The 27,579-nt window shown below is 46.6% G+C and overlaps 1 protein-coding gene across 2 annotated transcripts; it reads left to right on the top strand.

Annotated features, from left to right (window-relative positions):
- The first annotated feature begins 444 nt into the window (after nt 1-444).
- Nucleotides 445-27,433, top strand: IQCD (IQ motif containing D). Of its 2 annotated transcripts, none has more exons than XM_058531477.1 (5): nt 445-503; nt 19,963-20,774; nt 23,691-23,924; nt 25,322-25,390; nt 26,909-27,433. In XM_058531477.1, exons 2-5 carry the CDS (start codon nt 20,046-20,048, stop codon nt 27,260-27,262), a joined length of 1,386 nt encoding a protein of 461 aa, XP_058387460.1. In that variant the 5' UTR covers nt 445-503; nt 19,963-20,045; the 3' UTR covers nt 27,263-27,433. The 2 variants fall into 2 exon arrangements, with proteins under 2 accessions (XP_058387460.1, XP_058387459.1); XM_058531476.1 differs by having other exon boundaries at nt 25,319-25,390.
- Nucleotides 27,434-27,579: the final 146 nt, after the last annotated feature.

Genomic DNA, 27,579 nt, shown 5'->3' with positions numbered 1-27,579 from the left:
CGCCGTTTCAGCCGCTGCCACCACAGCAGCTGCGCCAGCTCTCGCGTCCACCTCCTACCGTCCCCTCAACTCCAGCGGCCCCGCCCCATTTCCCCTCCGCCACGGCCTATTGGCTACCTAGGCTGCCATGGTGAACTCTGATTGGCCAAGCCTCACGTCCTTCTCCAGTTCTCGCCCGCTGCCGAGGCAGGACTCCCTACCCGCCTCCTTGTAAAGGGGCGGGACAAAGAAGCCCCGCCCCTTCCCCTTCTGCGCTCCCCGCCTTACTCGTTCGGCCCAACCCAGAGGGCGTCCCGGGTCTTTCAATTGGTGGAGGGTCAGAGAGACGGTGCTCCTGATTGGTCAGGCCTCAGGAGGTGGGGCTAACTGGGCGGAACAAGGAATTGAATGGTGAAGAGGAAAGTCAGTCAGACGCCGAGTCCCGCCTTCCGAGGTGGGTAACCTAGCAACGCAGGTACCGCGGAGGTAACTGTGGGTAGAGAAACCAGGAGCTCTGCGAGCAGGTGAGTGACCAGGTGGGGAAGGGCTAGAGATGACGGGGAGATGTGGAATGGGGTCTACCCGCTATCCTTTGGCTCCCTGAAGAATCCGTAGCCCGCAAGGCGATCCTGTCCCCGCCCCAGGACCGTGCTCTCCAGCCCCTGCCTCTGTCTGGACCTCCCCCTCGACCGCCTGCGAGGACCACTGGACACCCTCTTCGGTGTCTCTGCCTCTCGCCTGCCCGTCCGCGTGTCCACTGCATGGTCCCGCTTCCTCGTCCGTAAAACGTGGGTGATACTAGTCAGATGGAGTCGCATCATAGTTAACTAATTTCAAGTCAAACATAGGTGGTGGGGGTGAGAGGGTAGTTTATAAGCCCCCTACCACTCTACCCAACGGCCAGACATTCTAGCATGAGCGTGCAGTGAAAGGCATCTCACTTGAGTGAGTGTTAAAGTTAGGTCATTTTGATTATACCAATTTTTGCCTTTAGAGTTTAACTCCCACCCTTGTCCTTAAAATGTGATTTTGTTGCACATACTTAAGACAAAGGGTTTGTTGTGAGGACTGAATGAGGTAAGGCAATGGAGAGCTTGGCATGGAGCCCAGCAACATAGTAAGTGCTCATTTAATAGTAGCAATTTTTTTCTAAAACTCACCCATCTTTGACTCTTCTGGCTTAAAACAATTCCAAGGGAGTTATCGTATTCCATATCTTACATATTCATATATTCAACAAGTATTTACTGAGTGCCTACTACTGGGTGCAAGGGTAGAGCAACCAATAAAAAACTTTATTTCTCCCCCCCATGGAGTTTGTCTAATGTGGGAGAGAGTCATTAGTCAAATAATATACAGATAAATGTAAAGTGACACCTGTGGAGATTCACTTCCAGAATGATGGAATGAGGAGGTTGACAAATCTTTTCCTCAAAAAGCAATTATAGTCCATCGATGGATGAATGGATAACTAAAATGTGGTATACGTACAATGGTATATTATTCAACTTTTAAAAGGAATGAAATTCTGATAAATGCTACAACATGGATGAACCTTGAAGACATATGCTGAGTGAAAGAAACCAGACACAAAAGTCATAGAGACAGAAAGTAGAATAGTGGTTGACAGGGGCTGGGGGGAGGGGGAAATGGAGAGTTAGTGTTTAATGGGTACAGAGTTTCAGTTTGGGATGATGAGAAAGTTCTGGAGATGGACAGTGGTGATGGTTGCACAAGATGCGAATGTAATGTTAATGCCACTGCACTGTACACCTAAAATGGTTACAATGGTAAACTTTATATGATGTATATTTTACCACAATAAAGAAAAAGCAACTATGAAGCTGAACAAAACTATCTAGCGCTATATTAGCACTCTGAAAATCAACCAAAGGCATACAACAAACAGAGCATTTATTCGTGAAAACTTCTGAGCCTTAAGTTTGTGATGCACTTACCTGGGGCTTCTCCAGTTTCCCCACCCCCAGTTCTATTTGCATAATAGTTCAACCAGGGCGAGTAGCCCATGAAAACCAGTCTGATGGGGCTCACTTGATTTGGAGCATTGTTGGCTAAACTGGCAGTCTTGGTGGCAAGAGATCAGGGAGAGCCAGCAGCTCCAGAAGTCCAAAGTTGCAGTCCTACTTGGGGACAACAGTGGCCTGACAGCTTAGAATCCTGGGAAGTGAGGCAGCCATAGGGGGCTTGATAAGCTCTCTACATATTCTGGTTGGCCAGGGCTTATGCACATGTGTAGTAGAGACTAGACCAGCCCAGGCCACTTACACATCCCTGGCCAGTGGAGCCTGTGTAGACGAGCAGAGGAGACACAGGGGGGTCCGGCAGAAACTAAGAGTCAAGGCAGACTTGAAAATGACCTGAACATTGACTGCACTCACCAGCAGAGAACAGAAGCCTTACTAGCTCAAAGTGTTAGAGCACAACCTCTGACCAATTTTTGGCTGAATATTAAGCTATGCAGATACAGGGGCGACCCCTAGGAAGCCAGGTTTAGAAATAAAAATGAGAAAAAAAATTGAACAGAGACATCAGTAACCGCACGTTGTGGAGGAGACCAACTCGACAGATTTAGTCCGGGAAGTAACTTAACAAACACCCAAGCAAAACAGTAACAAGGACGACAATCATTAGGAAGAAAAAAAGTTGAAATACAGAGTTGCTACAAATTTTATCTAAAATTTTCAGTAGTCAACAAAAATTGTGAGATGTGCAAAGAAACAAAGAAATGTAAATATCCTCAGGGAAAAAAGCAATCAATAGAAACTGTCTCTGTGTGTCCCCAGATGTCGGCTTTAGCAGACAAAGACTTCAAAGCAGCTATTATAAATACATTCAAAGAACTAAAGGAAACCATGTTTAAAGAATTAAAAAACAGTAGGATAACAATGACTCATCAAATAGAAAATATTTAGTGTTATTCTAAAATAGATTGTGATAATTAAGATGCACATTATAATCCCTAAATCAACCACTAAGAGAATAACTCAAAAAAATAGTTTAAAGATCAACAGAGGAATCAAAACAGTGGGCTAAAAAATATTTATTTAACACAATAAAAGGCAGTAAAGAAGTAACAGGGGAACAAAAAAAGACATGAAATGAGACAAATAAACAACAATAGCAAAATGGCAGATGTAAATCCAACCATATGAATAATTTTATGTAAGTTATTAAGTGTAAATGGAAAAAAACACTTCAATCAAAAGGCAGAGATTGTCAGACCAGATTAAAAAAGCAAGACCCAAATATATGCTTCCTGTAAGAGACACACCTTAGATTCAAAGACACAACTAAGTTGAAAGTAAAAAATTGAGGGGCCAGCCCCATGGCATAGTGGTTAAGTTTGGTGTGCTCCGCTTCAGCAGCCTGGGTTTGCAGGTTCGGATCCCAGGAGCAGACGTACTCCACTCATCAGCCATGCCATGGCGGTGACCCACATATAAAGTGGAGGAAGATTGGCACAGATGTTAACTCAGGGCTAATCTTCCTCAAGCAAAAAAAGAGGAAGATTGGCAACAGATGTTAGCTGGAGCCTAATCTTCCTCAGCAAAAAAAAAAACTAAAAAATTGGAATCAATGCAAACAGTAACCATAAGAGATGTGGAGTGGCTATATTGCTATCAGACAAAATTTATTTTAAAACAAGAAATGTTACTAGAGCAAAGAGGGACATTTTACATCAGGAAAATCTAGCTAGACTGACCAAGAAAATAAGGGAGAAGCAATAAATTCCCCAAATCAGAATTACAGAAACTAAAAGAAATATAAAGGAATATTATGAACAACTTTATGCCAAAAAATAAGACAACTTAGGAAATGGACAAATTCCTAGAAAGACAAATTATTGAAACTTACTCAAGAAGAAAGAGAAAATTTGAATAAACGTATAACAAGTAAAGAAATTGAATTAGAAATAAATAATCTTCCTTCAAAATAAAGCCCAGAGCTAGATGTCTTCACTGGTGAATTCCATCAAATACTTAAAGAAGAAATCATACTAATCCTTCACAAACTCTTTCAGAAAATAGAGGAGTAGGGAGCACTTCCTCACTCATTCTGTGAAGCTGGTATTACCCTGATGCCAAAGCCAGACAAAGACATCACATGAAAAGAAAACTTCAGACCAATGGTCAGACCAAATCTGGCCTGTCACCTGCTTTTGTAAATAAAGTTTCATTTTACATAAATACATAAATAAAGTCATATTGTCTATGACTGCTTTTGCTCTGCAACAGCACAGGTGGGTAGTTGCATCAGAGGCTGTATAGCCACAAAGCCAAAAATATTTACCATTTACGGAAAAAATTTGCCAACTCCTGCTACAGACCAATATCCCTCAAGAACATAGATGCAAAGTATTAGCAAACCAAATTCAGCAACGTACAAAAGGGATTATACACCATGACCAAGTGATATTTATGCAAGAAATGCAATATTGGTTTAACATTTGATAAACAATTAATGTAATATACTATATTAATAGAACAGGTGAAAAAAAACCCCACATGATCATCATAATAGATGCCGAAAAAGCATCTGACAAAATCCAACATCTATTCATGATAAAAACTCTCTATAAATCAGGAACAGAAGGGAATTTTCTCAACCTGATAAGTGCTTCTACAAACACCCACAGCTAACATGTACTTATTGGTTTTCTCTAAGGTTGGGGAAAAGGCAACAATGTTTGCTCTCCTTGCTTCTGCTCAACACTTTACTGAAGATTCTAGTCGGTGCAATGAGGGAGGAGAAAAGAAATTAAAGGTATCCAGACTGGAAAGGAAGAAGTGAAACTGTCTTTATTCACAGATGGCATCATCCTATATGTAGAAGAGCCTTAGAAATTCACAAAAAACCACTAGGACCCATAAACGAGTTTAACAAGGTCACAATATTTAAAAATCAATTGTACTTATATATATTTTAAATATATATTTATTAGCAACAAACAGCCTGAAAATGAAATTAAGAAAACAATTCCATCCGCAATAACATCAAACAGAGTAAAATACCTAGAATAAAGTTAACAAAGCGTTGCCAAGAAAATTAAAGATCTAAATAAATGGAGAGACATTCCATGTTCATGGATTGGAAGATTCAATACTGTTAAGATGTCAGTTCTTCCCAAATTGATCTGTAGATTCAGCACAACACCTATCAAAATCCCAGCAGGCTTTTTTGTAGAAATTGACAAGAAGATCTCAAAATTTATATGAATGCAAAAGACCTGGAATAACCAAAACAATTTTGAAAAAGAAGAATGAAGTTGGGATAAATTTCCACTACCCAGTCTCAAAACTTACTATAAAGCTACAGTAATCAAGACAATGTGGTATTTCCCTAAGGATTGGCATATAGATCAACGGAGCAAAACTGAGAGATGAGAAATAAACCCTTACATTCATGGTCTATTGATTTTCAACAAAAGTACTGAAACCGTTCAATGGAGAAAAGATAGTCTTTTCAGCAAATGGTGCTGATACAAGTGGATATGCAAAAAAATGAACTGAGACTCTTACCTCACACGATACACAAAAATTAACTCAAAATGGATCATAGACCTAAATACAAGATCTAAAACTACAAACTCCTAAAAAAATAGAAGAAAATCTTCATGACTCTGGGTTTGGCAAAGACTTCTTAGATACAACACCAAATCACAAGCCATAAAAGAAAGAAATGATAAATTGGACTTCATTAAAATTAAAAAGAATGTTGAGCTTCAAAAGACATTTTCATAAGAAAATGAAAAGACAAGCTGTAGACAGAAAAAACTTGCAAATCATGTATCTGATAAAATACTATATCTGATAATATATAAATAATTCTTACAACTCAGTAAGAAGACAAACAACCCAATTTTTAAAACCAGCAAAAGAATCAAATAAACTTTCAAAATCAAAAAGACAGAATTACCAAGTATCGACATAGAGATGGAGAAACTGGAACTCGCATACTTTGCTGATGGGCACATAAAATGGTACAACCAATTCGAAATATAGTTTCCAATTTATTAATTCAATTTATTAAAAAGTTAAGTATAAACTTATCATATTAAGCAATTTATTAAAAAGTTATGTGTAAACTTACCATACCACCCAGCAAGTCCATTCCTAGGATTCTACCCAAGAAAAATAAAAGCATATGTCCACACAAAGACGTATATGAATGTTCTTAGCAGCATTATTAATAATAACCCAAAACTGGAAACAACCCAGATGTCCTTCAACAGGGCAACGGATAAACAAATTGTGATATTTCCACATGATGGACTACTATTCAGCAATAAAAACGAACAGAATACTGATACATGCTACAACATGGATGAACCTCAAAAACATTATGCTGAGTCAGGGTTTCTCAACCTCGGTGCTATTGACATTTTGGGCTAGATAATTCTCTGTTGTGGGGCTGTCCTGTGCACTGCAGGATGTTTAGCAGTGTCCCTGGCCTTTACCCACTTGATGCCAGTAGCACCCTCTGCCAGTTGACAACCAAATATATCTCCGAATTATTGTCAATGTCTCCAGTCAAAGTTGCCCCTGGTTGAAAACCACTGTGCTAACCAAAAAGTCAGACGCAAAAGATTGCATACTGTATGATTCCATTTATGTGATTTCATTTATATGAACTATCCAGATAAGTTAAATGTGGTGGGAACAGAAATTGTTTGCAAATTAGCTCATGGGAATTTTGGGCAGTGATGGAAATTTTGTGGTGATGTGGCATAACTTTGTGCATTTACAAAAAAAGTCATTTGGTTGTACACTTACAATGGGTGAACTTTATGGTATGTAAATTATACGTCAATAGAGCTGTAAAAAAAAAAAAATACACCTGTGATAAATACCATGCAGAAAATATGCGGAGGTTTCCAGAGATCATAGTGCACTTTCTGTTCTAGTCTGAGGAGAGGTCACCATTGAGCTGACACTGGAAGGATGAGAAACAGCTAATCCAGGGGGTGGGAGGTGGTTTCTGGCAAAAGGAACGTGGAGTGTAATGATCCCAGTGCTTGGAGCACTTTCGAGAAGGCCAGTGTGGCCGCAGCGCAGAGGATGAGCTGGACAGGTGGGTTGAACCAGTGAGAAGGAACCTGATCAAAAGAGTGAAGGGGCTTGATCCTTCTCCCTCTGCATGTCCCCTGCCCGCACCACGGCTTTAGTCCCCAACAGCTCTCACATTCCTCTGTCTGCTTTCTGGGTCTTTCCTGAAATCTACTCCGGGTATCCTACCGCTGTGCACATCCCTCATAGATGTCCCACCAGGCGGCCGCTGGTCTGTACCGTGCCTTGGTACAAAATAGGAAGAGGCGCCCCTCTGGACACACACAGCCCCGTAGTTTCAAGACTTGATAAATGGATAGCACATTCTAGCGTTGACAGACACCTCAGCCCCTCAACCCCTGCTTCGCGTCCAGTCTTTGCTTTTTGGGTCAATACCACAACAATCCAACCCGTAACCGGAGCCAGAACCCTGGGCCTCCTCCTTAACTCCTTCCTCTCTCTCGTTTCCCACATCCAGTCCTCCACCTCATCCCATCATTCTGGTTTCTCAATAGTTCTAGAGCCCGTCAACTGCCTTGTCCCTGGCTGAGGCCACCCTGGTCTCTCCCCCAGACACTGTGACAGCCTTCCAAACCTGATCCTCTTGCCATCTTGCACCTGCCAACCCTTTCACCACGATTTCCCCGGCTCCAGATCTGGTCTTGTCACTCACTCCAGCTTAAAACTCTTGGTGGAGCCTTCAAGTCCTCCTCTTGAGCAATGCGGGAAGCTGTCGTGGCTGCACTTGCTAACTGATCAACTCAGGGTGACTGCTTTATTCCCTGGTCCCCCGTAGGGAGATCAAGAGAAAGTGAGAATCAGCCAGATAACCAGGCCAGGCCAGGCCAAAAGGCCAGGTAGGGAAATGGTGGGAAAGTCGAGAGGGAGAAGGGGTGAGTTCTGAGGCCACTGCTGATGCCTTGTCTGAATATAAAACATTGTTAGTGGAAGGCAAGAATCTGCTGGACTAAACCCTTGCCAGACTGCCCCCTCCACCCAGACAGCCCCCAATAGCCCTTTGACTGGAAGCAGCAGTGACAGAGACTGCAGGTCGTAGCATCGATCGCCCTGCCTGGGCTAGACGGCTGCCTGGGGCGTCGCAGACAGCCGTGCCCTGGTTCTGGGCGAGGCAGCCCTTGGGAACAGATTCCAGACATACGTGGTTGGACGTCAGTGCCGGGGTCTCGGCTTGGGCTTTTCGCTAGGTTTACAGTGAAAAGTTGAATTAAAGGGCGAGTCTTCCCTGCCTACTCAATTGCTAAATTCCTCTCTGCACTTCCCTTCCTCCCTAGAAGAGCTCAGGGCAGTGAGGCCATGAACCACCTGATTTATGCCTCAGCGTATAATAATCACTCGCCTTTGAAGAGGGCTTTTAACTCTGCAAAGGGCTTTCCCGCCTATTAAATTATCCCCCCTCCACCCAGCTCCCTTTTGATGTGGCTAGGACAGGTGTCGTATCCCCAGGTGCCAGGGAGAGAAGGGACTTGCCCAGACGTATTCCAAGACCCCAGGCAGGGCAGAGTCATGCACACAGGTCTCCAAACACCGAGCTTGGGACTCTGATCTTGATTCTGTAACTGATGGTGACTTTAGATGGCACGGATGTCAGCTCGACAGGTACAGCTGGGTGAGACTTGGACGAGCCTTCCTTTGAACCTGGATGGAGCGCTGGACTTAGGATGGAGAAGCCAGGAGTTTCATGGGTGAACAAGGCCACTGCGGTCTAGACCAGTGGTTCTCAACCAGCGGCATCCGTCCCTCCCCCACAGGGACATTTGGCACTGTCTCGAGACATTTTGTTTCCAGCTGGTCAGAACTGGTGGTGGGAGAAAGGTGCTCCTGGCGTCGAGTGGGTGGAGGCCAGGGACGCTGCTAAACATCCTGTAACACACAGGACAGCCCCACAACAGAGAATCATCTGACCTGAAATGTCCGAGTGCAGAGATTGAGAAACTCTGTTCTAGACTGGTATTTTCCTACAAGGCAAATGATACGCACCCACGTTAAACACACACACACACACACACACACCTTTTCCCTTCAGGTCCTAGTTAGTGGAACTGAAAACAACAGTGATTAAAAATCAAGGGCCGGCCCCGTGGCTTAGCGGTTAAGTGCACATGCTCCGCTACTGGCGGCCCCGGTTCGGTTCGGATCCCGGACGCGCACCGATGCACCGCTTCTCTGGCCATACTGAGGCCGCGTCCCACATGCAGCAACTAGAAGGATGTGCAGCTATGACATACAACTATCTACTGGGGCTTTAGGGAAAAAAAAGGAGGAGGATTGGCAATAGATGTTAGCTTAGGGCCGGTCTTCCTCAGCAAAAAGAGGAGGATTAGCATGGATGTTAGCTCAGGGCTGAGCTTCCTCACCAAAAAAAAAAAAAAAAAAAAAAATCAAGATCGTTTGAAATACAGAGCATCAGGGAAAAGCTTCTCCTTGACCTTAACTCTCCAATAACAGCAGCAGGTTATATCTACTACGGCCAATCAAATACCTTTAACATGGGGGCTTTCAAACACAGGTTGTTTTTTTAACCAAAAACCAGACCAAGAAATACATTTTCCTTCTCGACGTAGCACACATGAGTTTAATTACAAATGAATACTTACAACATGCAACACACGCTAATATTTTCTACTCTCTTTGATTTATTTTTAACTGGTGAGTTGATTTCACTCGCTAAAAGGGCACAACTCATGGTTTAAAAAAACACTTCTTCAACATAATCTGTCAGCCAGGAAAAGCCAGTATTTTGCATTTTATAAGGTTATGATTTAAATATATTTTTTTAAGTAGAGGAAGTTTATTTTAGAAGAATCTAAATTTACTGCTAGGAAATTCTTCCTTCTGCCTGAAACACCAAATGATACTATTGGCAGTTGGATAGAACCAGAAATAAACACTTCTAAAGCTACACTGTAAACCAAAAGAGGAATTAAAAATGGTGATGAATTAATTTGTAAGGAGGAGGAAACTGAAAAATGGTGAGTAGTTGAAGGGATCTCTGTCCCCTTCCAACACGAACAGAAAAATGTGAATAATGTAGAAACCAGCAAAATTAAAACAGAGTAAGAAGGAGTAAAAGGAGGTTCCGTTTTGGCTCTTTATAAACCCGTCTGCATAAAAACATGTACTATTTTGAAGAAAATTACATCTTGGATTTTAAGAAGGGTCCAAATGTTAAGATTAAATTGTATCATTTTTGACGTTGTAATAAAAGCTAAACATTACTGTGCCAGGACTTCATTTCATACTCACAGCAGTTCTGTGCAGTGTGTGTTTCATGAGTGTCCCCACTTTAGAGATGAACATGATGGAGCTTAGAGAGGTGATTGACTTGCCTAGAGCCACACAGTGAGGAAGAAGGGATCCACTGGGGCTGAACTCCAGATTTGTCTGACACCAGAACCACAAACTTAGTCATTGTGCAGTAGGCTCCTGTTTTCCACTTCAGAGATGAGGGGCCAGAAGGTCGAGTGAATTTGCCCAGGGCTATAGCTATGGCCAGTGGCTGGTAGAGAGTTATTCGTTATAACTGGCAGCTTAGAAATCTGTCCCCGGGAGCACATTCCTCCCAACCTCAGTCACTATTCAGCGTCCTCTGTCTCAAAAGCACGGATAACATTGGAGCCTGCGTCCTCAGAGCCATCACTGCAATGAGATCCCGTCTGTTAATGCCTCCAGCGTTCTCTGTGACAGCTCCAGCCTGGAAATCTTTTGCAAACCAAATATAATCCACAAAACATGGGTTTGCAAAAAAGACAAGAGAGGATTGAGTCATGGTTCAAAAGCGGTGATAGAAAAAACCAGCTAAACTATGAGAAAGAAAAAACAAATTTGCTTTAAATCTTTTATTTTAAAATTCCAGGCCCTGAGTACAGGGATGGGGAACAACCTATAGGCCAAATCTGGGCCCCTAGTTTTCACTATTAAAATATGACACTATGTTCTGGTTCTAACTCAGAACATGACGTATTTTGTGAAATAACATTATCCCATTGTGCCAACATCTCCCTGTGGGAAATGGACCTGTTGGGAAAGCTGGGTTTGCCATCTCTTCATTGATTCAACAGTGATTGATTGAGCACCTACTATGCAATAGTGGCTTAGGACAGTAGTCTTCATCATGAATTTTCTGCCCCTTTCCATCCCCTCATTTCCCTGTGCTAGAATTGGAAGGCTCAGATTAAGCATATAAAGTTCTTCTGAAGAAAGCTAGATGTGTGGTTTGCAGGCCAGTGGGATCTTCCTGGAAAATTCCTATTGCTTCAAAGACAAAACTTCTGCCCATTAACCCAGCAAGTAGGTGGTGGAATTGTAACTAAGCAGCCAGGACTCCCTTACCCATGGAGGACGCCTCTGAGTCCTAAGCAGAACATTGGGGTGAGGGTGAAGCAGATCCTGTTAGGTCCTGGAGGCAGGGAGTGGGTAGGAATTATACCTCTCAGAAACAAGATAGAACTGTCCAAAGGACATGAAATCAGCTACGCAAACTGTGAAATCCACAACATGGTTTTATGCAATCTGCGATCATGTAGACATTGCAACGTTTTCACGAGGAGAGAAAATAAAAATAGACCATGAGCTCCATCTCTTGTGAAAACTTATCTCTGCCGTCTCTACCTCCAACCATATTTCCCACCCTCCACCATTCTTTCTTGGCTCTCTCACTCCTAAGCTGAAGGCAGCGTTTTTTGTCAAGTCATGAGAAGTACCAGGAATGGAGCAAGGCAGGCACCAAGTATCATTTGGAGCTAAGAATCAATGGGGAAATATTTAATTGCCTAGGAACACATGTGCTGTGAATTGTCAATGGAAGGCTGGTATGAAGGAGGATCTGTTTAGCTGGCTCTGTTCATTCAGTGATGTCTGGTTTGGGAAGAAATACACACGCGTGGCAGTAAATAACATTCAGCCCTGTGGTGAGAAGCCTTTTCAGGTCTTTTTTAATTCCAGTTGTTTCAATGAGAAAGTCTCAGTTTGATGTTAATACGTCTTTTGTATATTAACATTATATCCTGCAACTTTGCTATAATTATTTATTAATTCCAAGTGTTTTTGTTGATCTTTAGGCTTTTACACATAAACAATCAGGTCATCTGAGAACAAAGGTAGTTTCATTTCTTCCTTCCCAATCTATACATTTTATTTCCTTTTCCTATCTTATTACATTAGCTAAGACTTCTATTATGATGTTGACCAGGAGCGGTGAGAGGGGACATCCTGGCCTGACACCTGATCTTAGAGGGGAGACTTCGAGTTTCTCACAATTAAGTATGATGTTAGCTGTAGGTTTTTTGTAGATGTTCTTTATCAAGTTGAGGAAGTTCTACCCTATTCCTTGTTTGCTGAGAGGCTTTTTTTTGTTTGTTTTTTTAATCATGAATAGGTGTTGGATTTTGTCAAACAGGAATAGGTCTTTGGATGTTTTTCTGTGTCTATTGATATGGTCATATGATTTTTCTTCTTGTTGATGTGACGGATTACATTAATTCATTTTTGAATGTTGAACCAGCCTTGCAGACCTGGAATAAATCTGCCTTGGTCATGGTATATAATTTCTTTTATAGATTGGTAGATTCAATTTGCAAATATGTTGTTGAGGATTTTTACATCTATGTTCATGAGAGATATTGGTCTGTAGTTTTCCTTTCTTGTAATGTTTTTGTCTATTTTGGTGTTAAAGTAATGCTAACCTCATAGAATCAATTGGAAAGTATTCCTTCTGCTTCTATTTCCTAGAAGAGATTGTAGAGAATTGGTATAATTTATTCCTTTAATGTTTGATAGAATTCACCATGAAATCATCTAGGCCTGGTGCTTTCTGTTTTGGAATGTTATTAAGTATTGATTCAATTTTTTAAATAGATATAGGCCCATTTGAGTTATCTATTTCTCCTGTGTGAGTTTTGGTAGATTGGGTCTTTCAAGGAATTGGTCCATTTCATGTAGGTTATCAAATGTGTGGCCATACAGTTGTTCATAATATTCCTTTATTATCATTTTAACATCCATGGGATCAGCAGTGATAGCCTCTCTTTCCTTCCTGATATTAGTAATTTGTCTCTTTTTTTATTAGTATGTCTTTAACATCTCCCTACCATTTGGTAATCTTGCTTTTTTTTTTTTTTTTTTGCTGAGGAAGATTGGCCCTGAGCTAACATCTGTGCCCATCTTCCTCTATTTTGTATGTGTGATGCCGCCACAGCATGGCTTGATGAGCGGTGCCCAGGATCCGAATCTGCAAACCCCGGGCCGCTGAAGCGGAGCACAGGAACTTAACCACTACGCCACTGGGCCAGCCCCCTAATCTTGCTTTTTAACAACAGAGATGTGGTCTCAGACTCATCTTTTCTGGGTAATAGTATCTAGCTAGAATGAAGTAATAGGACGTAGACATTGTTACCTTCTGTTTAAGGAAAGTGATAGGAATTTTCCAGTTACAGTGGTGATATAAAGTTTCCTTTTTAATGAAAAGTACTTAAGAATGAAAGTATACTTAAAGAAAAAAAATAAGTTGATAATAGTACAGCTTGGCCTTTAGCTTTGGCAGAAATCACAAAGGTGGCATGCTAGTGAGAGAGACTTGGGCAACGCTGTGTTAGAACTAACCCTCGTGAAGGCCTCTTCCCTGACCGTCAGTTCTGCCACATACGGTGCGGCATCATGCTGCCTGACGATCCCTGAGTCGTGATCAGTTTTGAGGGGTGTCTTGATAACTAGTTGATAATAAGTTCCAAAGTATGTGAATGTATGATTCAAAGATATAAAAATCAATGAGAGATGATTCAAAGCTTACCCTAAAATAGTTCAGACCTCTCACTTATATTCTGATATAAGCTTTCTTAAGTGAGGAGAAAGGGATAGAGTGACAGGTTTATTGTCACAAACTGTGTCTAATCCTGGGGGTACCCAAGGGAACATGACACCCGCAGGATCACTGTGTGGCAGTAGAAAGAAAAGCAGGTCAAGTCTAGTATGTATATACTTACATATATATAATGACAAATATGAATATTCCTATTTGTAGTTGTTAAGTAGATTGAATGCTATAAGAACTTGAACACATCTATTCTCAAGGTCTCTGCTTGACAGGATTCATTGTAACTGGACCAGCAAAGAATCCTTCTACTCTGTCCCCCATGGAAGTCAATCTTAAGGTCGAGAGACTGGATAGGATAATGGTTGCGGGGTCCAGGCTCCCAGGACAGATGGCCTGGGCTGCGATCCCAGCTCTGTCACTTACTAGCTGTAAATGAAGAGAGTCCTCTAACCTCTCTCTGTCTCCCTTTCCTCATCTGTGAAATGGAGGCTATACAAGCACCAACCTCATAAGGTTGTTGTCAGGAATAAAGGAGTTAATTCGTGTGAAGCATTTAGAACCGCATTTAGCACATAGTAAATGCTCAAGAGTTAGCTAATATTAAAATTGCATTTCTTTTTTTTTTTATAATTTTTATTTATTTTCCCCCAAAGCCCCAGCAGATAGTTGTATGTCATAGTTGCACATCCTTCTAGTTGCTGTATGTGGGACGCGGCCTCAGCATGGCCGGAGAAGCGGTGCTTTGGTGCGCGCCCGGGATCCGAACCCGGGCTGCCAGCAGCGGAGCGCGCGCACTTAACCGCTAAGCCACCGGGCTGGCCCAAAATTGCATTTCTTAAAATGAACTTCCCCCCCACCGTGCTCCAGGTTTTTGTACACCCTCTGACTTCTCCACTTCCCAGTGTTGGACTTGTAGGGTAGTTGTAGCGATTGCGTTTTCTTCCCATTTTTCTCCCCAGGTGAAAAAAATATAATTTACCTCAACCCTTTTCTTTTCTTTTTTTTCAAAGTGTTCTGAGAGCGAAAGTAATAAAATATCCAACAAGCCCATTTGAATGAAGACGAGGTGTAATTTGCATGATAAAGATGTATTTCCATTTATAAAGTTCATCAGCAGAATTAATGACAAATAAAGGGAAGATCCAATTAAAGTTCCCCATCCATTAACAATCTTGCTTCACTCTTAGGGCAGGAATTTTTAAAAGAGAGGCTTAAGTTGGAAGTGATTTAAATATTAAGGTTGGTGGCATTAAAAAGGACGCGAAATGATCATATTAGAATTCAAGGGAAAGAGAGTCTCTCGTGATTTTTGTCATCAGAGTCAGATGCATTTCCCCCCATCCTACTTCCACTGGCTTTTTCTTGTTGGCCCAAATGAGCTGTCAAGAACTGATGAGCGTCATCATAATCAAAGAAAACAAGTTTGCCCTTTAAAGCAAAAGAGGTAATTTGGCTGAAAGCAAATTGGAAACATTTCATATAACGTTGCATTTCCAGCCTTGATCTCTGAAGAATTCAGGCGTTTTGATTTATGCCTGAGAGCTTTGGGGGACAATGGGGAAAGTGTGTTCATTAAACATTGTTCACATTCATCCTGGGGCCGTGGGGCAAAGATCCTTCATCCTCAGAGAGGCTGAGGAAGCTCCGTGCCTGTCCCTAAAACGTTATTTTCAGGAAAAGCCTTAAAGGAACTCAGGAGATTGATGGGGAGCAGGAAGTAGGTGGAATCAAAGAGGTGCAAGATAATGCCCTTCTTGCCTCAGTCCTCAGCTCTCAGCAGCTTCTAATTTTGGATCCGTGTCGCCTGGTCAAGGAACAGAGCATCCTGGGCACCTGATCTGGCTGCCTTTCTCCCTTGTTCCTAGTCAGTCTATGTGTTTCTTTGATTCCCCCCTCTTCACTCTTTGGTTTGGTGAACTGAAGATAACTTGTGTGGCTTCCATATCACTTCCCTCTCCCTTGCAATTATGTTTCCATCCCCAAGGTCTCCCTGGAGCCCCCTTGGCCTCGTGTTGTCAGTTGCCCAGACTATTTTGTCAGCTAGGGTTCTCTGAGTGCAAGCAACAGAAACTGACCCTGGCTGAGCAACGTGGCGAAGGAAAAGCAGCAAAGCCAGGCCTCGGAGAGGACGGCAGCCAAGGCAGTTCTGGGGATCTTGGTAGCGGGATCTCCAGCAGCCGACCACCGGCGTGAATCTGCCCCCACCACTTCCCATCCGTGAGTCCCTCTTCAGGGTTCCTGGGAGGCCGACAGCAGGGCTCTTTGACGGGCAAGCCCACCAAGACTGCACACGTGGGAGACAGGATGAGTCCTCAAAGGGCACCCGGGGCGCCATCCCTGACAGAGAGGAAATGAATCACGGGAAGGCGAGACATCCTGTCCGCTGGGAACTGGAGCTCAGTGAGTGTGAAACCAAGCTCTTTGTCCTCCTTTCCCAACTTCCTCCCCCCCCCCCCCGCCCCCCTGCTGCTGGGTAGGCAGTAGGGATCAAAACAGATAAAGCCTTCTTCCTACCTTCGTTGGAGCCTACTTTTGGGGGAAGGGGAAAGACAGACAACAAACAAATAAACAGGCCCCTGTCGAGACGTCCAATGGGATGCTTCACCTGGAGAAAAAGAAACCAGGATAAGGGAAGGGGCGGGCTGGGAGGAGCGGAGGGTTTATATTTTATGAAGGGGTCAGGAAAACACTCGCTGCTACACTGATATTTGAACAGAGAAGAAAGTGAGGGAACAGCTCTGCAGGTGTTTAGAGAATGTTCCAGACAGGGGAGACAGCAAGTGCAAAGGCCCTGAGGTCAGAGCACATGTGACACAGTCAAAGAACAGCAGAAAGGGTCAGTTTAAGTGCAGAAGAGTGAGTGATAGCAGGGCCTTCTAGGTAATTGTAAGGACTCTGGCTTTTGTTCTGGGTGAGGTGGGAAGGCATTGTAGCGGTGGTGTGCTAGTAAATGTTTAACAACCAGTTTGGGAGGGGTGCTGATTTGTGGTATTTGCCAATTTTCATGGTGTAAATACGCCCACCATGGCTGATTTCAAGCTACCAATGGTTTAACAACCAGCTCACAAATATCCTGAAATTTTAACAATCAGTTGTTGTGAGCTGGGTTTTGAGCAGAGGAGTGAAAGGATCTGACATTTTAAAAGGCTTCCTCTGGCTGCTGTGATAAGAGACTGTGGGGGAGGAGGGCAGAAGCAGGGTGACCAGTGAAGAGGTTATCACAGTCATCTTGGTAAGAGATAATGGACACTTGGAAGGTCCAGTGGCTCAATGACATCAGGGGTAGCATTCCTGTAATTCTCTTAACTTTTTCTTCTTGTTCACAAAATGGCTGCCACTGCTCCAGCATTAAGCCCAAGTTCAGGGAATGGAAGTGAAGCCAACAATGTCTTTCTTTTGCGTCGGGAAGTTATAAGTTTTCCTGGAGGCCCTGGAAAACTTCTCTCTCTGTTTCATTGGCTTGAACTGTGTCTATAGCCACTCCTAGCTGTGGCTGAGTGGAGGCTGAGAAGGTGAGCATTATTTCCAGCCTCTACAGTATAAGCAAACAAGAGGGAAGGGGGTTGGGATGGGAGGTGGTGCCTGCCACAAAGGAATGTGGCCTTATGAGAATTTGACCCAGCCTGGAAGCCCAGGAAGTGCTCCCCTGAGGAAGTGACACTTGAACTGAGATCTGAGTATAAGGAATTAACTTGGCAAGAAGGAGAGAGAAGAGTGTTTCAGGAAGAAGAAACAGTGTGTGCAAAGGCCCTGAGGTGGAAGGTTTATAATATTCCAACCTATCTACCTACCACCAGCCCTTTCACTATAAATCATCCTTGACAACAGATTTTTCTCAAAACTCTGATTTTATCCTGTTACACTTTTCCTGAAATCAAAATGGATCCCAATTTCCTACAAGATAAACTCCAAGGTCCCCACTCTGGTGTTGAAGGCTGGTCATCATCTTGATCTGTCTGTGAACAAACACACCTTTATCTCCTTCCTTCCATAGTGACCGAACCTACATGTGTGCATATTTCATATCTCAAACTAGTTTATAAACTCTGGGAGGACAGGAACCAGCCCTTGCATCTCTTTTATATCCCCAGGGGCTCAATAAATACCCGAACAGATGACTACAGGGATGATCTTTATTGCAGGGATCAGGAGCAGGTGCGAGCAGACCAGTTAAGAAGCTGTTTAATCATCCAGGGAGAGACTGGAAGGCCCTTTCTCAGGGGCAGAGGGGCTGCGGAGAAGGGAATGGAGCGGGAGCTCTCGAGGAGAGAACACTGAGAGAGCTGGGTGCCAGATTGGATGTTGGGGGCAAGGAAGAGTACGGGGTGGCACACAGGTTTCTGGCTTGAGCAACTAGCATGGCAGAATCACCCATCATCCAGACAAGAGATAAAGAAGGAACAGGGTGAGGGGTGGGAATGTGAGGGGGTCCATCTTAGACATGGTACATTGAGCAGTAGGGTTCATTAGGTCTCCAGCCGGCCCGGAGTCTCAGAATGGGTAATCACTGAAGTCCTAGTCTTGGGATTTCGATTTCTCTGGGCTAATAATATTAGTTGTTATTTATTGAGCACTCGCAGAGTCCAGGCCCTGTGCCAGAAATTTCCCATCGAATCTGAGGATCCCTGTCTTATGGCCAAGGAAGCCCAGCTTAGGGGAATTAGAGAACCAGCCCCGGGTCCCCCAGCAAGGATCTGAACCCCAGTGGGGCTGCTCCAAAGCTGGTCCTCTTAGCTATTGTGCCATGTAGGCGATGTAAATAAAATGATTGATTTCTGGTTGCTGCCGTAAATTTTTCTGAAACAATCTTCTAAATAAGCCTTTTATTTTGTAATAATTGTAGATTTACAGAAAAGTTGTGAAGATAGTACAGAACTCCCATCTGCCCTTCGGTCAGCTCCCCCAATGTTAACATCTTACATAACCTTGATATGTTTGTCAAAACTAAGAAATTAACATTGGTACAGTGCTATTAACTAAACTGTCGACTTGATTTGGTTTTTTAAATTTTATTTATTTATTTTTTCCCCCAAAGCCCCAGTAGATAGTTGTATGTCATAGTTGCACATCCTTCTAGTTGCTGTATGTGGGACGCGGCCTCAGCATGGCCAGAGAAGCGGTGCGTCGGTGCGCGCCCGGGATCCGAACCCGGGCCACTAGCAGCGGAGCGTGCGCACTTAACCGCTAAGCCACGGGGCCGGCCCTTGATTTGGTTTTGACCAGTTTCCCTAATAGTGTCCTTTTTCTGTTCTAGGATCCAATCCAGGATACAGCATTGCACGTAGCGAAACAGTTTTTAAAAACTGTATTCGTTTTAAAAACTGTATTTCGAAGTCATTATTCATCCCCACTCCGATTTTTAAATCCATACTTAAAAGTCAGTGCACATGTGCTGGGCTGGTCCTAGTGCTGTTTGCTCTCAGCTCCCCGGTTTGCCCTGTTCCTGTTCTGCTCTGTGTCTCAGGCTGCTGACCCCCTCAGCCTGCACTGCCCAGGCCCCCTTGTCAGCTGGTTTCCCATTGGGTTTGGCCAGTGGGAGGCACTGGTGTGAGGTCGGAGGGTGAGAGGAAGGGAAAAACAAGAGTATTTCTCCCCGTCTCTCTGCTTTGGGCTGCGTTTCTAGCAGTGGCTGCAGCTCCTCTGGGGCTCTGGCTCCTCCTGGACAGGAAATGGCTGTGGTTCCAGCTTCTCCTGGGTGACCTGGATCACCAAGCTCACCACTTCCTCCTCCTGTGGTGGCTTCCTGCCACCGACAACTGCTGGGTGGCTTCACCTTCCCCTCGTTGGCTCTCAACTCTTCCATCACCCGTGTAACTGGTCCTTTAAAATTTAAACACTTAGAATGATGTCTACCTTCCTGGTTGGTCCCTGCCTGACACATGTGCCTGGGACCCACCTCTGCAGTTGGTCCTCCTGCCCTTGTGGCCCCGACACTGTCGTAAAGTTAAAAACTACTTCCAGTGAGAGGTTCTGTGTGAAAGCTGCAGAGCACTCGAGCTCTCAATGTCAAGTTGATGGCTGCTGTGGCCACACCAGCCGTACCCATGTCAGCACAGCTCTACTAACTGCTTACTCCTTCCTTTTCAGGGTTTCGAGGGAAAATAAAAGCAGGAGACCCATCCAGTCTCCATCTCTCAGGGCGTGCAAAGACAAGCAGAGCTGCTTATAAAATGGCTTTAGACGTGCTCGCCGTGGCCCCTCTCTACCAAGGCCCCGACATCAACAGAATAAGGCTGATGACAGAGCCATCCAAAAAGCCAGCCTCCTCACCAAACCCCTTGGTCCCCTCTAAGACCAAACTCACCACCATTGAGACCCAGCGGATCATGTCCGTACTGGACGAGACCATCCACAAGGTGCAGTTGGTGACGCTGCTGTCACACGTGGCCTCCAATGACAGGGATCTGGAGGGGATGCTGGGAGAGGACATCACGCAGGTGGTGAGAGAGCATGAGGACCTCTGCCGGGTCCTCCTGGACAACATGAGTGACCTGCGGGACAAAGAAAGGCAGTTGCAGGAGGAGAAGGAGTTTAAGGAAGAAAGTTGGGACCGAGAGCGCCTCCTCTCCATAGAGCTGCAGAAATCCACCCTCCCGCCGCTGATGCACCAGATCAAAGAATCCACCAAGAACATCTTGAGGCTCTTGCTCAGTAACCCCCAGGCTGCCAAGCTCTTGCAGACGCAGACGCCGGGCAGAAGTGCAGAAGCCCAGAATTTCATCGATAGCCTGCTAGAACTCCGGGGCTTCCTGTTCGAGAAGCTTCTCACCAGTCCCATGGAAGCTAGAGATAAGGCCCAGTTCATACAGGACATCAGCAGGCACAACAGAAGGAACCAAGAATTCATCGACGCCCTTGAAAGTGAATTGGCGGCGAGCATGAGGAGCAGGGATGCAGAGGTATCGCTTCACGGTGTTGGTCAGGTTATGGAAGGAGCCACACCGAAGGGGCCCAAATCACCCAGTGATTTAAATAGCTGTTGTCATTCATTTACTCCACAAATATTGTTTTGAGCACTTACTAGGTGCCAGGTTTTATAAATAAGCCCACATGGTCCCAGCTTCATGGAGTTCACAGTAGGAAAGGTAGGTCTCAAAGAGCTGATTCAATTACAGTTTTGAGAAGTACAATGAAGGGTAAGTATGGGTTGCTATAAGAGAGTGTTACACCAAAACTGCTCTTAGAAAAAAGGATCGTAGACGTTGAAGCCCGGACATGAAGAATGAGAGGGAGTCAACCAGGCAAGTGAGGTAGGGAAGAACCTTCCAGGCCAGGGGTAGGCAAACTTGTTCTGCAAAGGGCTGGATAGTGAATACTTTAGGCTTTGCAGGCCAGGCAATCTCAGTCGCAACTGCTGAACTCAACTCTGCTCTTAATAGTTTGAAAGCAGCCATAAACAACCTGCCAATGAATGGGCTGTGTTCCTATAAAACTGAATTTACAAATACAAGTAGCTGGCCAGATCTGGCGTACGTGGACCTTCGTTTGCAGACCCCTGTTCCAGGGGGAGGGGAGTGTATATACCTAGGTCCTGAGATGGGAAGAAGCCTGGCTGGTTCAGAAACCCCAAGAGTGCCAGTGAGCCAGAGGGAGGCAAAGATGGCCCGAAGAGAGGGGCAGACAGATCACACAGGGACTGGAGGCCTAACTGAGGAATGTGGTCTCTGTCCTGAGGGCAAGGGGCGGGTGAGGGGGGGGAAGCTCCAGAACAATTTGTTTTTTTTTTTTTTTTTTTGGTGAGGAAGATCAGCCCTGAGCTAACATGCGTGCTGATCCTCTTCTTTTTGCTGAGGAAGACTGGCTCTGAACTAACATCTGTTGCCAATCCTCCTCCTTTTGTCCCCCAAAGCCCCAGTAGATAGTTGTAGGTCATAGCTGCACATCCTTCTAGTTGCTGTATGTGGGATGCGGCCTCAGCATGGCCCGAGAAGCGGTGCATCCGTGCGCGCCCGGGATCCGAACCCGGGCCACCAGCAGCGGAGCGCACGTACTTAACCGCTAAGCCACGGGGCCGGCCACCAGAAGAATTTTTAAGAAGGGAAACGATAACATGATCCCGACCTAATGATAACCGTTTTGAGACACATACTATGTATTAACATTTTCTCACTAAAGTCTTGCAAAGTCCCTGTGAGGTGATGTATAAGTATAGCTTTGGCTACTAACACAGAGACCCAAAATAATAGTGGCTTAGTCAAGATGGAAATGTATTTCTCTCTAATGGAAAAGCTGAAGCTGGCGTGGAAGCTCTGCTTCGTAAATCTGTCAGGGGTCCAGGCTCCTTCCATCTGGCTTCTCGCTGTCCCCCACATGGGACTTCTAACTCTGGACCCAGAAGGCTGCTCCAGCTTTCCCCATCATGGCGCCACTGGTCCCGCCAGCAGGAAGGAGGGAAGGGGCGGAGGGGGCTTGGTCCTGCCCTTTAGGTGCAGTTCATGGCAACACCCAGTGACCGGAGATGCTGGGAAAGGTGGTCTGTAGTGGGGGACACGTTCCCAGCAAAACGTTCTGCTCCCCACCCTTTCCTGGGAGAATAGACCCTGGGGGACGGCCAGCCAGTACTCCCACAGGCACATCCGTTCTCATCCCCCTGTGATGGATGTGAGGTCAAGGCCCTTGGAAGCCACGTGCTGCCCGCCCTCCCCCACACACTGGCTGGCGCGGTACCCCGTTCCTTACATTCCTACTGATTGTGCTTTAAGGCATTCACCAGTTTGTTGATAAATATTTGCGTGATTATTCACACAATAAATAAATGTAATATTTGATTTGGGTCTGACTCCCCCACGAGAGGACAGTGGCCCTCCATTATGTCCCTGGGAAACTGGCACAAAAGGGCGTCATGGTAACTATCTGCTGAGTGGCGAGATGACAGGCGCCTGGGCGCTCAGTCAGGGCAGGTCGCTCATGGATTGGAGAGATGTCACCTGGGGACAAGGAGAGGGCCCCAAGTAGCTTTGCTGGTCCAATTCAGGTGGTGGAACCAGCTTGGGGCTTCCAAGTTGCACAGATCTGGGGTCAAATTCCATTTTTGCAGACAAATTTCATGATGCCATTGGACCTCAGTTTAAAGGAGGAGGTGACCCCAGTCAGGCATGTGGGGTCCCCAAGAAGAGCTCTGACTGCTAACAATACTGTCTGCTCTACAAGCCAACACCTAGAGCAGGGGCCGTGCCCACAGGATAGGCTTGCCCAGAGGGCGCCCCTTCCTTCCTGCTCCCTGCTGCCAGCTGACCCCAGCCTGAAGCCCCCGGCATGAGCTGTCACAGCCCCGCTATGTTCAGAAGGAGACTCAAGTGTTGTGATCAGCCTTTGCAGCCTACTTCCGAAAGAGCCCCATCCTCCTCCCCCATTCCTGTTTTAGGACCGACGGAGGGCAGGGGACAAGCCAGGCCCCCAGGGAGAGCCAGTGGCAGTCCCTGCAGTGTATGTTTATTTCACACCTTCCTGCATCGTGCCAGTGTCTCTGCCAACTGGGCACTCGCCCGCTGTGCCCTGGGCGGGAGGGTCGCTACTGTCCCAGGCCTCTCCTGTGGCCTCGCTCTGCCCACCTGTGCCCTTCACTCAGGCCAGGAAATAGAGGGGCATGCCAAGAACATGGGCTCCGGATCAGACTTCAAATCCTGGCTCCGCTGCATCCCCCTAGACAGACGACCTGACCCCCTCGAGCCTCAATGTTAGTAGTCAGGCTGTCCCTGCCCCGGCAGGTAGCCGGCCCCGCCCTCAGGGAGCGTGCAATCGAGGGTTCTCGGAGGGGTCTGTGATTCTCGGGGATCCCGTGGGTATTAGTGGAGCCTCTCCTCGTCCTGGCCCAGGTGGAGAAGGAGAACTTCGTGATCCAAGAACTGAAGAACCACCTGCACCAGGTGCTCAAGTTCTCGGAGAGCAGCCTGCTCCGCACCAAGCAGGAGGCCGAGAAGCAGCAGAAGGCGGCCTTCCGGGCCTCGCAGGCCAGGGTGGCGAAGATCCAGCAGGAGATCCTGCAGCTGCGCTCGCAGTTGCACAGCCTGGTCGCGGAGAACCGGGAGGCGGAGCAGGCGCTGAGGAAGGTGCCCTGGGAAGCGGGGCGGTGGGGCAGTGGAGTCACGGGGCAGGGCAGGGGCGGAGAGGAGGGCACGCGAGCATCAAAAGGTACAAATGCGCATATACGTACTGGTGGGCAGTTCCTGGGGGTCACAGGCCCCCTGCAGCCAGCCCAGCCGTGGTGCCAGAATTAAGAACTCTTGGACTGTAGGACTAGGTAATTGATTTTTTTTTAAATTGAGGTGAAATTCACGTAACATAAAACGAACCATTTTATTTTTTTTAGTTTTTATTTATTTTTTCCCCCCAAAGCCCCAGTAGATAGTTGTATGTCATAGTTGCACATCCTTCTAGTTGCTGTATGTGGGACTCGGCCTCAGCATGGCCGGAGAAGTGGTGCGTCGGTGCGCGCCCGGGGTCCGAACCCGGGCCACCAGCAGCGGAGCATGAGCACTTAACCGCTAAGCCACAGGGCCGGCCCTAAAACGAACCATTTTAAACTGAACAATTCAGTGGCATTTATCACATTCACGATGTTGTGCAACCACCACCTCTATCTAGTTCCAGAACATTCTCATCACCTCAAAATAAAACCCTGTACCCATTAAGCAGTTTCTCCTCCCCATCTCTCCCTCCCCCCAGCCCCTGGCAGCCACTAATCCACTGTCTGTCTCTATGGATTTGCCTGTTCTGGACACTCCGTATAAATGGAATCCCACAACCTGCGGCCTTTTGTGACTGGCTGCTTTCACTTGGCACATGTCTTTAAGGTTCATCCTTGTAGCATTTATTGGCACTTCATTCCCTTTTATGGCTGAATAACGTTCCGTTGTATGGATGGAGCTGATCTTTTAAAAACAAAATTAGATCAAGTCCCTCCACTGCATCTAAATCCACCAGCGCTCCCCCTCTCTTTCACACCAGCGTCCGAGCTCCTTCCCCAGCTGACGCTCCCTCTGTAACTCGGCTTCTGGCTTCTTGCTCTGACCTCACTGGGGCCACACTCCTCCTGGGCCTCTTCTTTCCAGACACAGTGGCTCAACTTCTGTTCTTTAAACACCACAAGCTTGTTGCTGCCTCAGGAACCTTGGCACCGGCTGCTGCCTCTGCCTAGAATATTCCGGAGCCAGACTGCTGGCTTCAGATCCAGGTTGTACTGCCCATCAGCTCTCTGATCTTGGGCAAGTGGGCGAACGTGTCTGATGCTCAGTTTCCTCACCTGTGAAATAGAGGCGAGCTGACCTGGTTGTGTGAATTCAGTAGGCGAGGCGTCTCCAGCACGCACTCCGGGGCCTGCTTTATTTACAGAGGTTAAGTTTTTACAGAGGTAAGTATTTACAGAGGTTTAGTTACAGAGGGCCCTCGGTGCTGTTATTGTTGATATTAGTCCATCGAACAATGACTACCTGAATTTTTTTAGAAGAAATATAAAGTGGAGACGGAAATCGAGAACTGGATCCAGAAGTATGACATGGAGATGAGTGAAAAGCAGGTATTTGTCGCTGCATAAGTGTCTCTCCAGTGTATTTCCCAAGATCCTCTGGGGATGGGGGATGGGAGGAGACGCCCTAGGATGGTCCATGGTCTGTGCCAAGTTCGGGGCCTCCCCAGAGAGGCTTCCCAGCCCCTTCCTTAGGCTCAAGGGTTTGTCTTGCCTGGGGCAGCAGGAGTAGAGTTGGGATAGGAAGGAGCCGGAAGCTGTGAGCCACTAAGTGGTTGACACTGGGCCCCACGATCTTGGCTCCATCTAGCGTCCACGTCCCATACTCTGTTCCCTCCTAGCTCAGCTCCTGCCTGCACCCCCACTGCCAGGGCGCGTCCCCCGCAGACTTGGCATGAGCTTGCCTCCACCACTTCACTCATCACTCAGAAAGTTTCCACTGAGTGCTTGGGGCGTGCCAGGTGCTGGGGTACAGCCGGGAAGAGAGCCCCCATTATCATTTGGAGGCTCTTCTCTAGTGTCATTTACCAGCTGCATGACCTTAGGCAAGGAACTTGACCTTTCTCAGCCCGCTTCTGCATCTGATCAACAGAGGCGGTAATACCTGTGCTGGGCCCATGGTGGGATTCAGTGAGGCCCCATTGTCATGACAGCTTGTCCCCAGCACAGGAGCTGGCCTGGAGGAGGTGCTCAGGGAATGGTAGCCTACAAAATGGGGTGCCCTCAAGCCCTCCCCCCACCTCTGTGATAACATCAGTGGTCCACAGCCCTGACTTCAGGGCCAGGAAGGCCTGGCGAGCATTGGAGGTGACCTCAGCCTTTAAGTGTCCGAAGTCAGGTGTGCGTTCAGAGAAGGGCAAGTCAGGGCCTTGCTCTGTCTGATGGTGAGTGCTCCAGGGAGGGGGGACTGGGAGGCTCTGCCCTCGTTCCTCTGGTCCCAGTGAGGGTGGTGGGTTCCTCGTCGGCAGACTGAGTCTACTCAGCTCCATGTCCACTGGAAGCGCTTCGCTTCTGGTAGATGCTTGGTAAACATTAGTGGAAGGGAAGGAGGGAGACGGGTGTAAATCACAGCAGGAGAGACTGCGGTTAGATATCAGGAGGAACTGAGGGACTCAGTCACCTGAGAAAGTTCTACTCTGGGTGTCTTGTGACACGGACATCTTCAATGGCAGCAGCTGGCATTTTTTATGTCCCCATCATGTGCCTGCCACCACATCCAGCATGAGGTGTCCATCCTGCCATTTAATCCTGGAAACAGCTCCCACCCCCGCTCCTGGGTTTGGAATTGTCCCCATGTTTCAGATGAGGAAAAATGAAGGCTTGAAAGGATTTGAAACCCAGTCCCCCACCCCATGAGCTGTGTCCTTTCCTCTTTCCAGCAGTTACTTCAGTCGGGTCCCACCCTGAGCTAGGGTGGACCACATCACCTCTCACTCCCATCCGGGCCTCGGTGCGGAAAGGCCTGGTGTAGGATTGTCAGCCCCTTTGGGAAGGGGTGGGTGCGTGCAGAGGAGGGTGGCAGGCAACGCTGTGTGCCTGGTGACCGCCACTCCCTGACCCTCACGGCAGGACGAGTACGAGGAGCTGGACGCCATCCACAAGGAGGAGAAGGCCCAGCTGGAGGAGCTGAAGAAGAGGCACGAGGTGCTGGTGGCAGAGTTTGCCCAGATCCGGGAGGAGCAGGAGTTCAACACCAGGAAGAGGGTGGAGGCCCAGCAGGAGCTGGTGCGCATGGTGCGGGCCGCCACCATAATCCAGGCCGTGTGGAAGGGCTACCTGGTGCGCTCCGTGCTCAGGTCCAGGAGGAGGAAGTGGAGCAGGGGCAAAGCGAAGGGCGAGGAGAAGAAGGGCAAGGAAAAGAAGGGCAAGGAGAAGAAGGGCAAGGAGAAGAAGGGCAAGGAGAAGGGCAAGAGCAAGAAATGAGCCTCCCAGCCCCACCCCGCCCCCGCGCACTCACCACGCCCCTCACCTCCCAGAGCGCCGGCCAGGAAGCCACCAGGATGGGGAGCCCTGTAATTCATAGCTGTAACGCTTTTTCAAAATGAAAACCCACTTTAAACCACATCCTACAAATAAAGCTCACTGCACCCAGGGCTGCTGGCTGTGTGCGTGTCCGTGCTTGCAGACGCCGTCTCCATGAGGGGAGCACCCAGGCTGGGGTGTCGACACATAACCATTCCTTCCTTTAGCCTCAGTGGGAAGCCAGACCCCAGGCCACAGCCCCCTTGGTCCCAGACTAG

This window comes from Diceros bicornis, chromosome 35, assembly GCF_020826845.1.
Source record: "Diceros bicornis minor isolate mBicDic1 chromosome 35, mDicBic1.mat.cur, whole genome shotgun sequence".
Taxonomy (NCBI): domain Eukaryota; kingdom Metazoa; phylum Chordata; class Mammalia; order Perissodactyla; family Rhinocerotidae; genus Diceros; species Diceros bicornis.
Note: the sequence above shows the minus strand (reverse complement) of the source record. Positions and strands in the feature narration are given on the sequence as shown.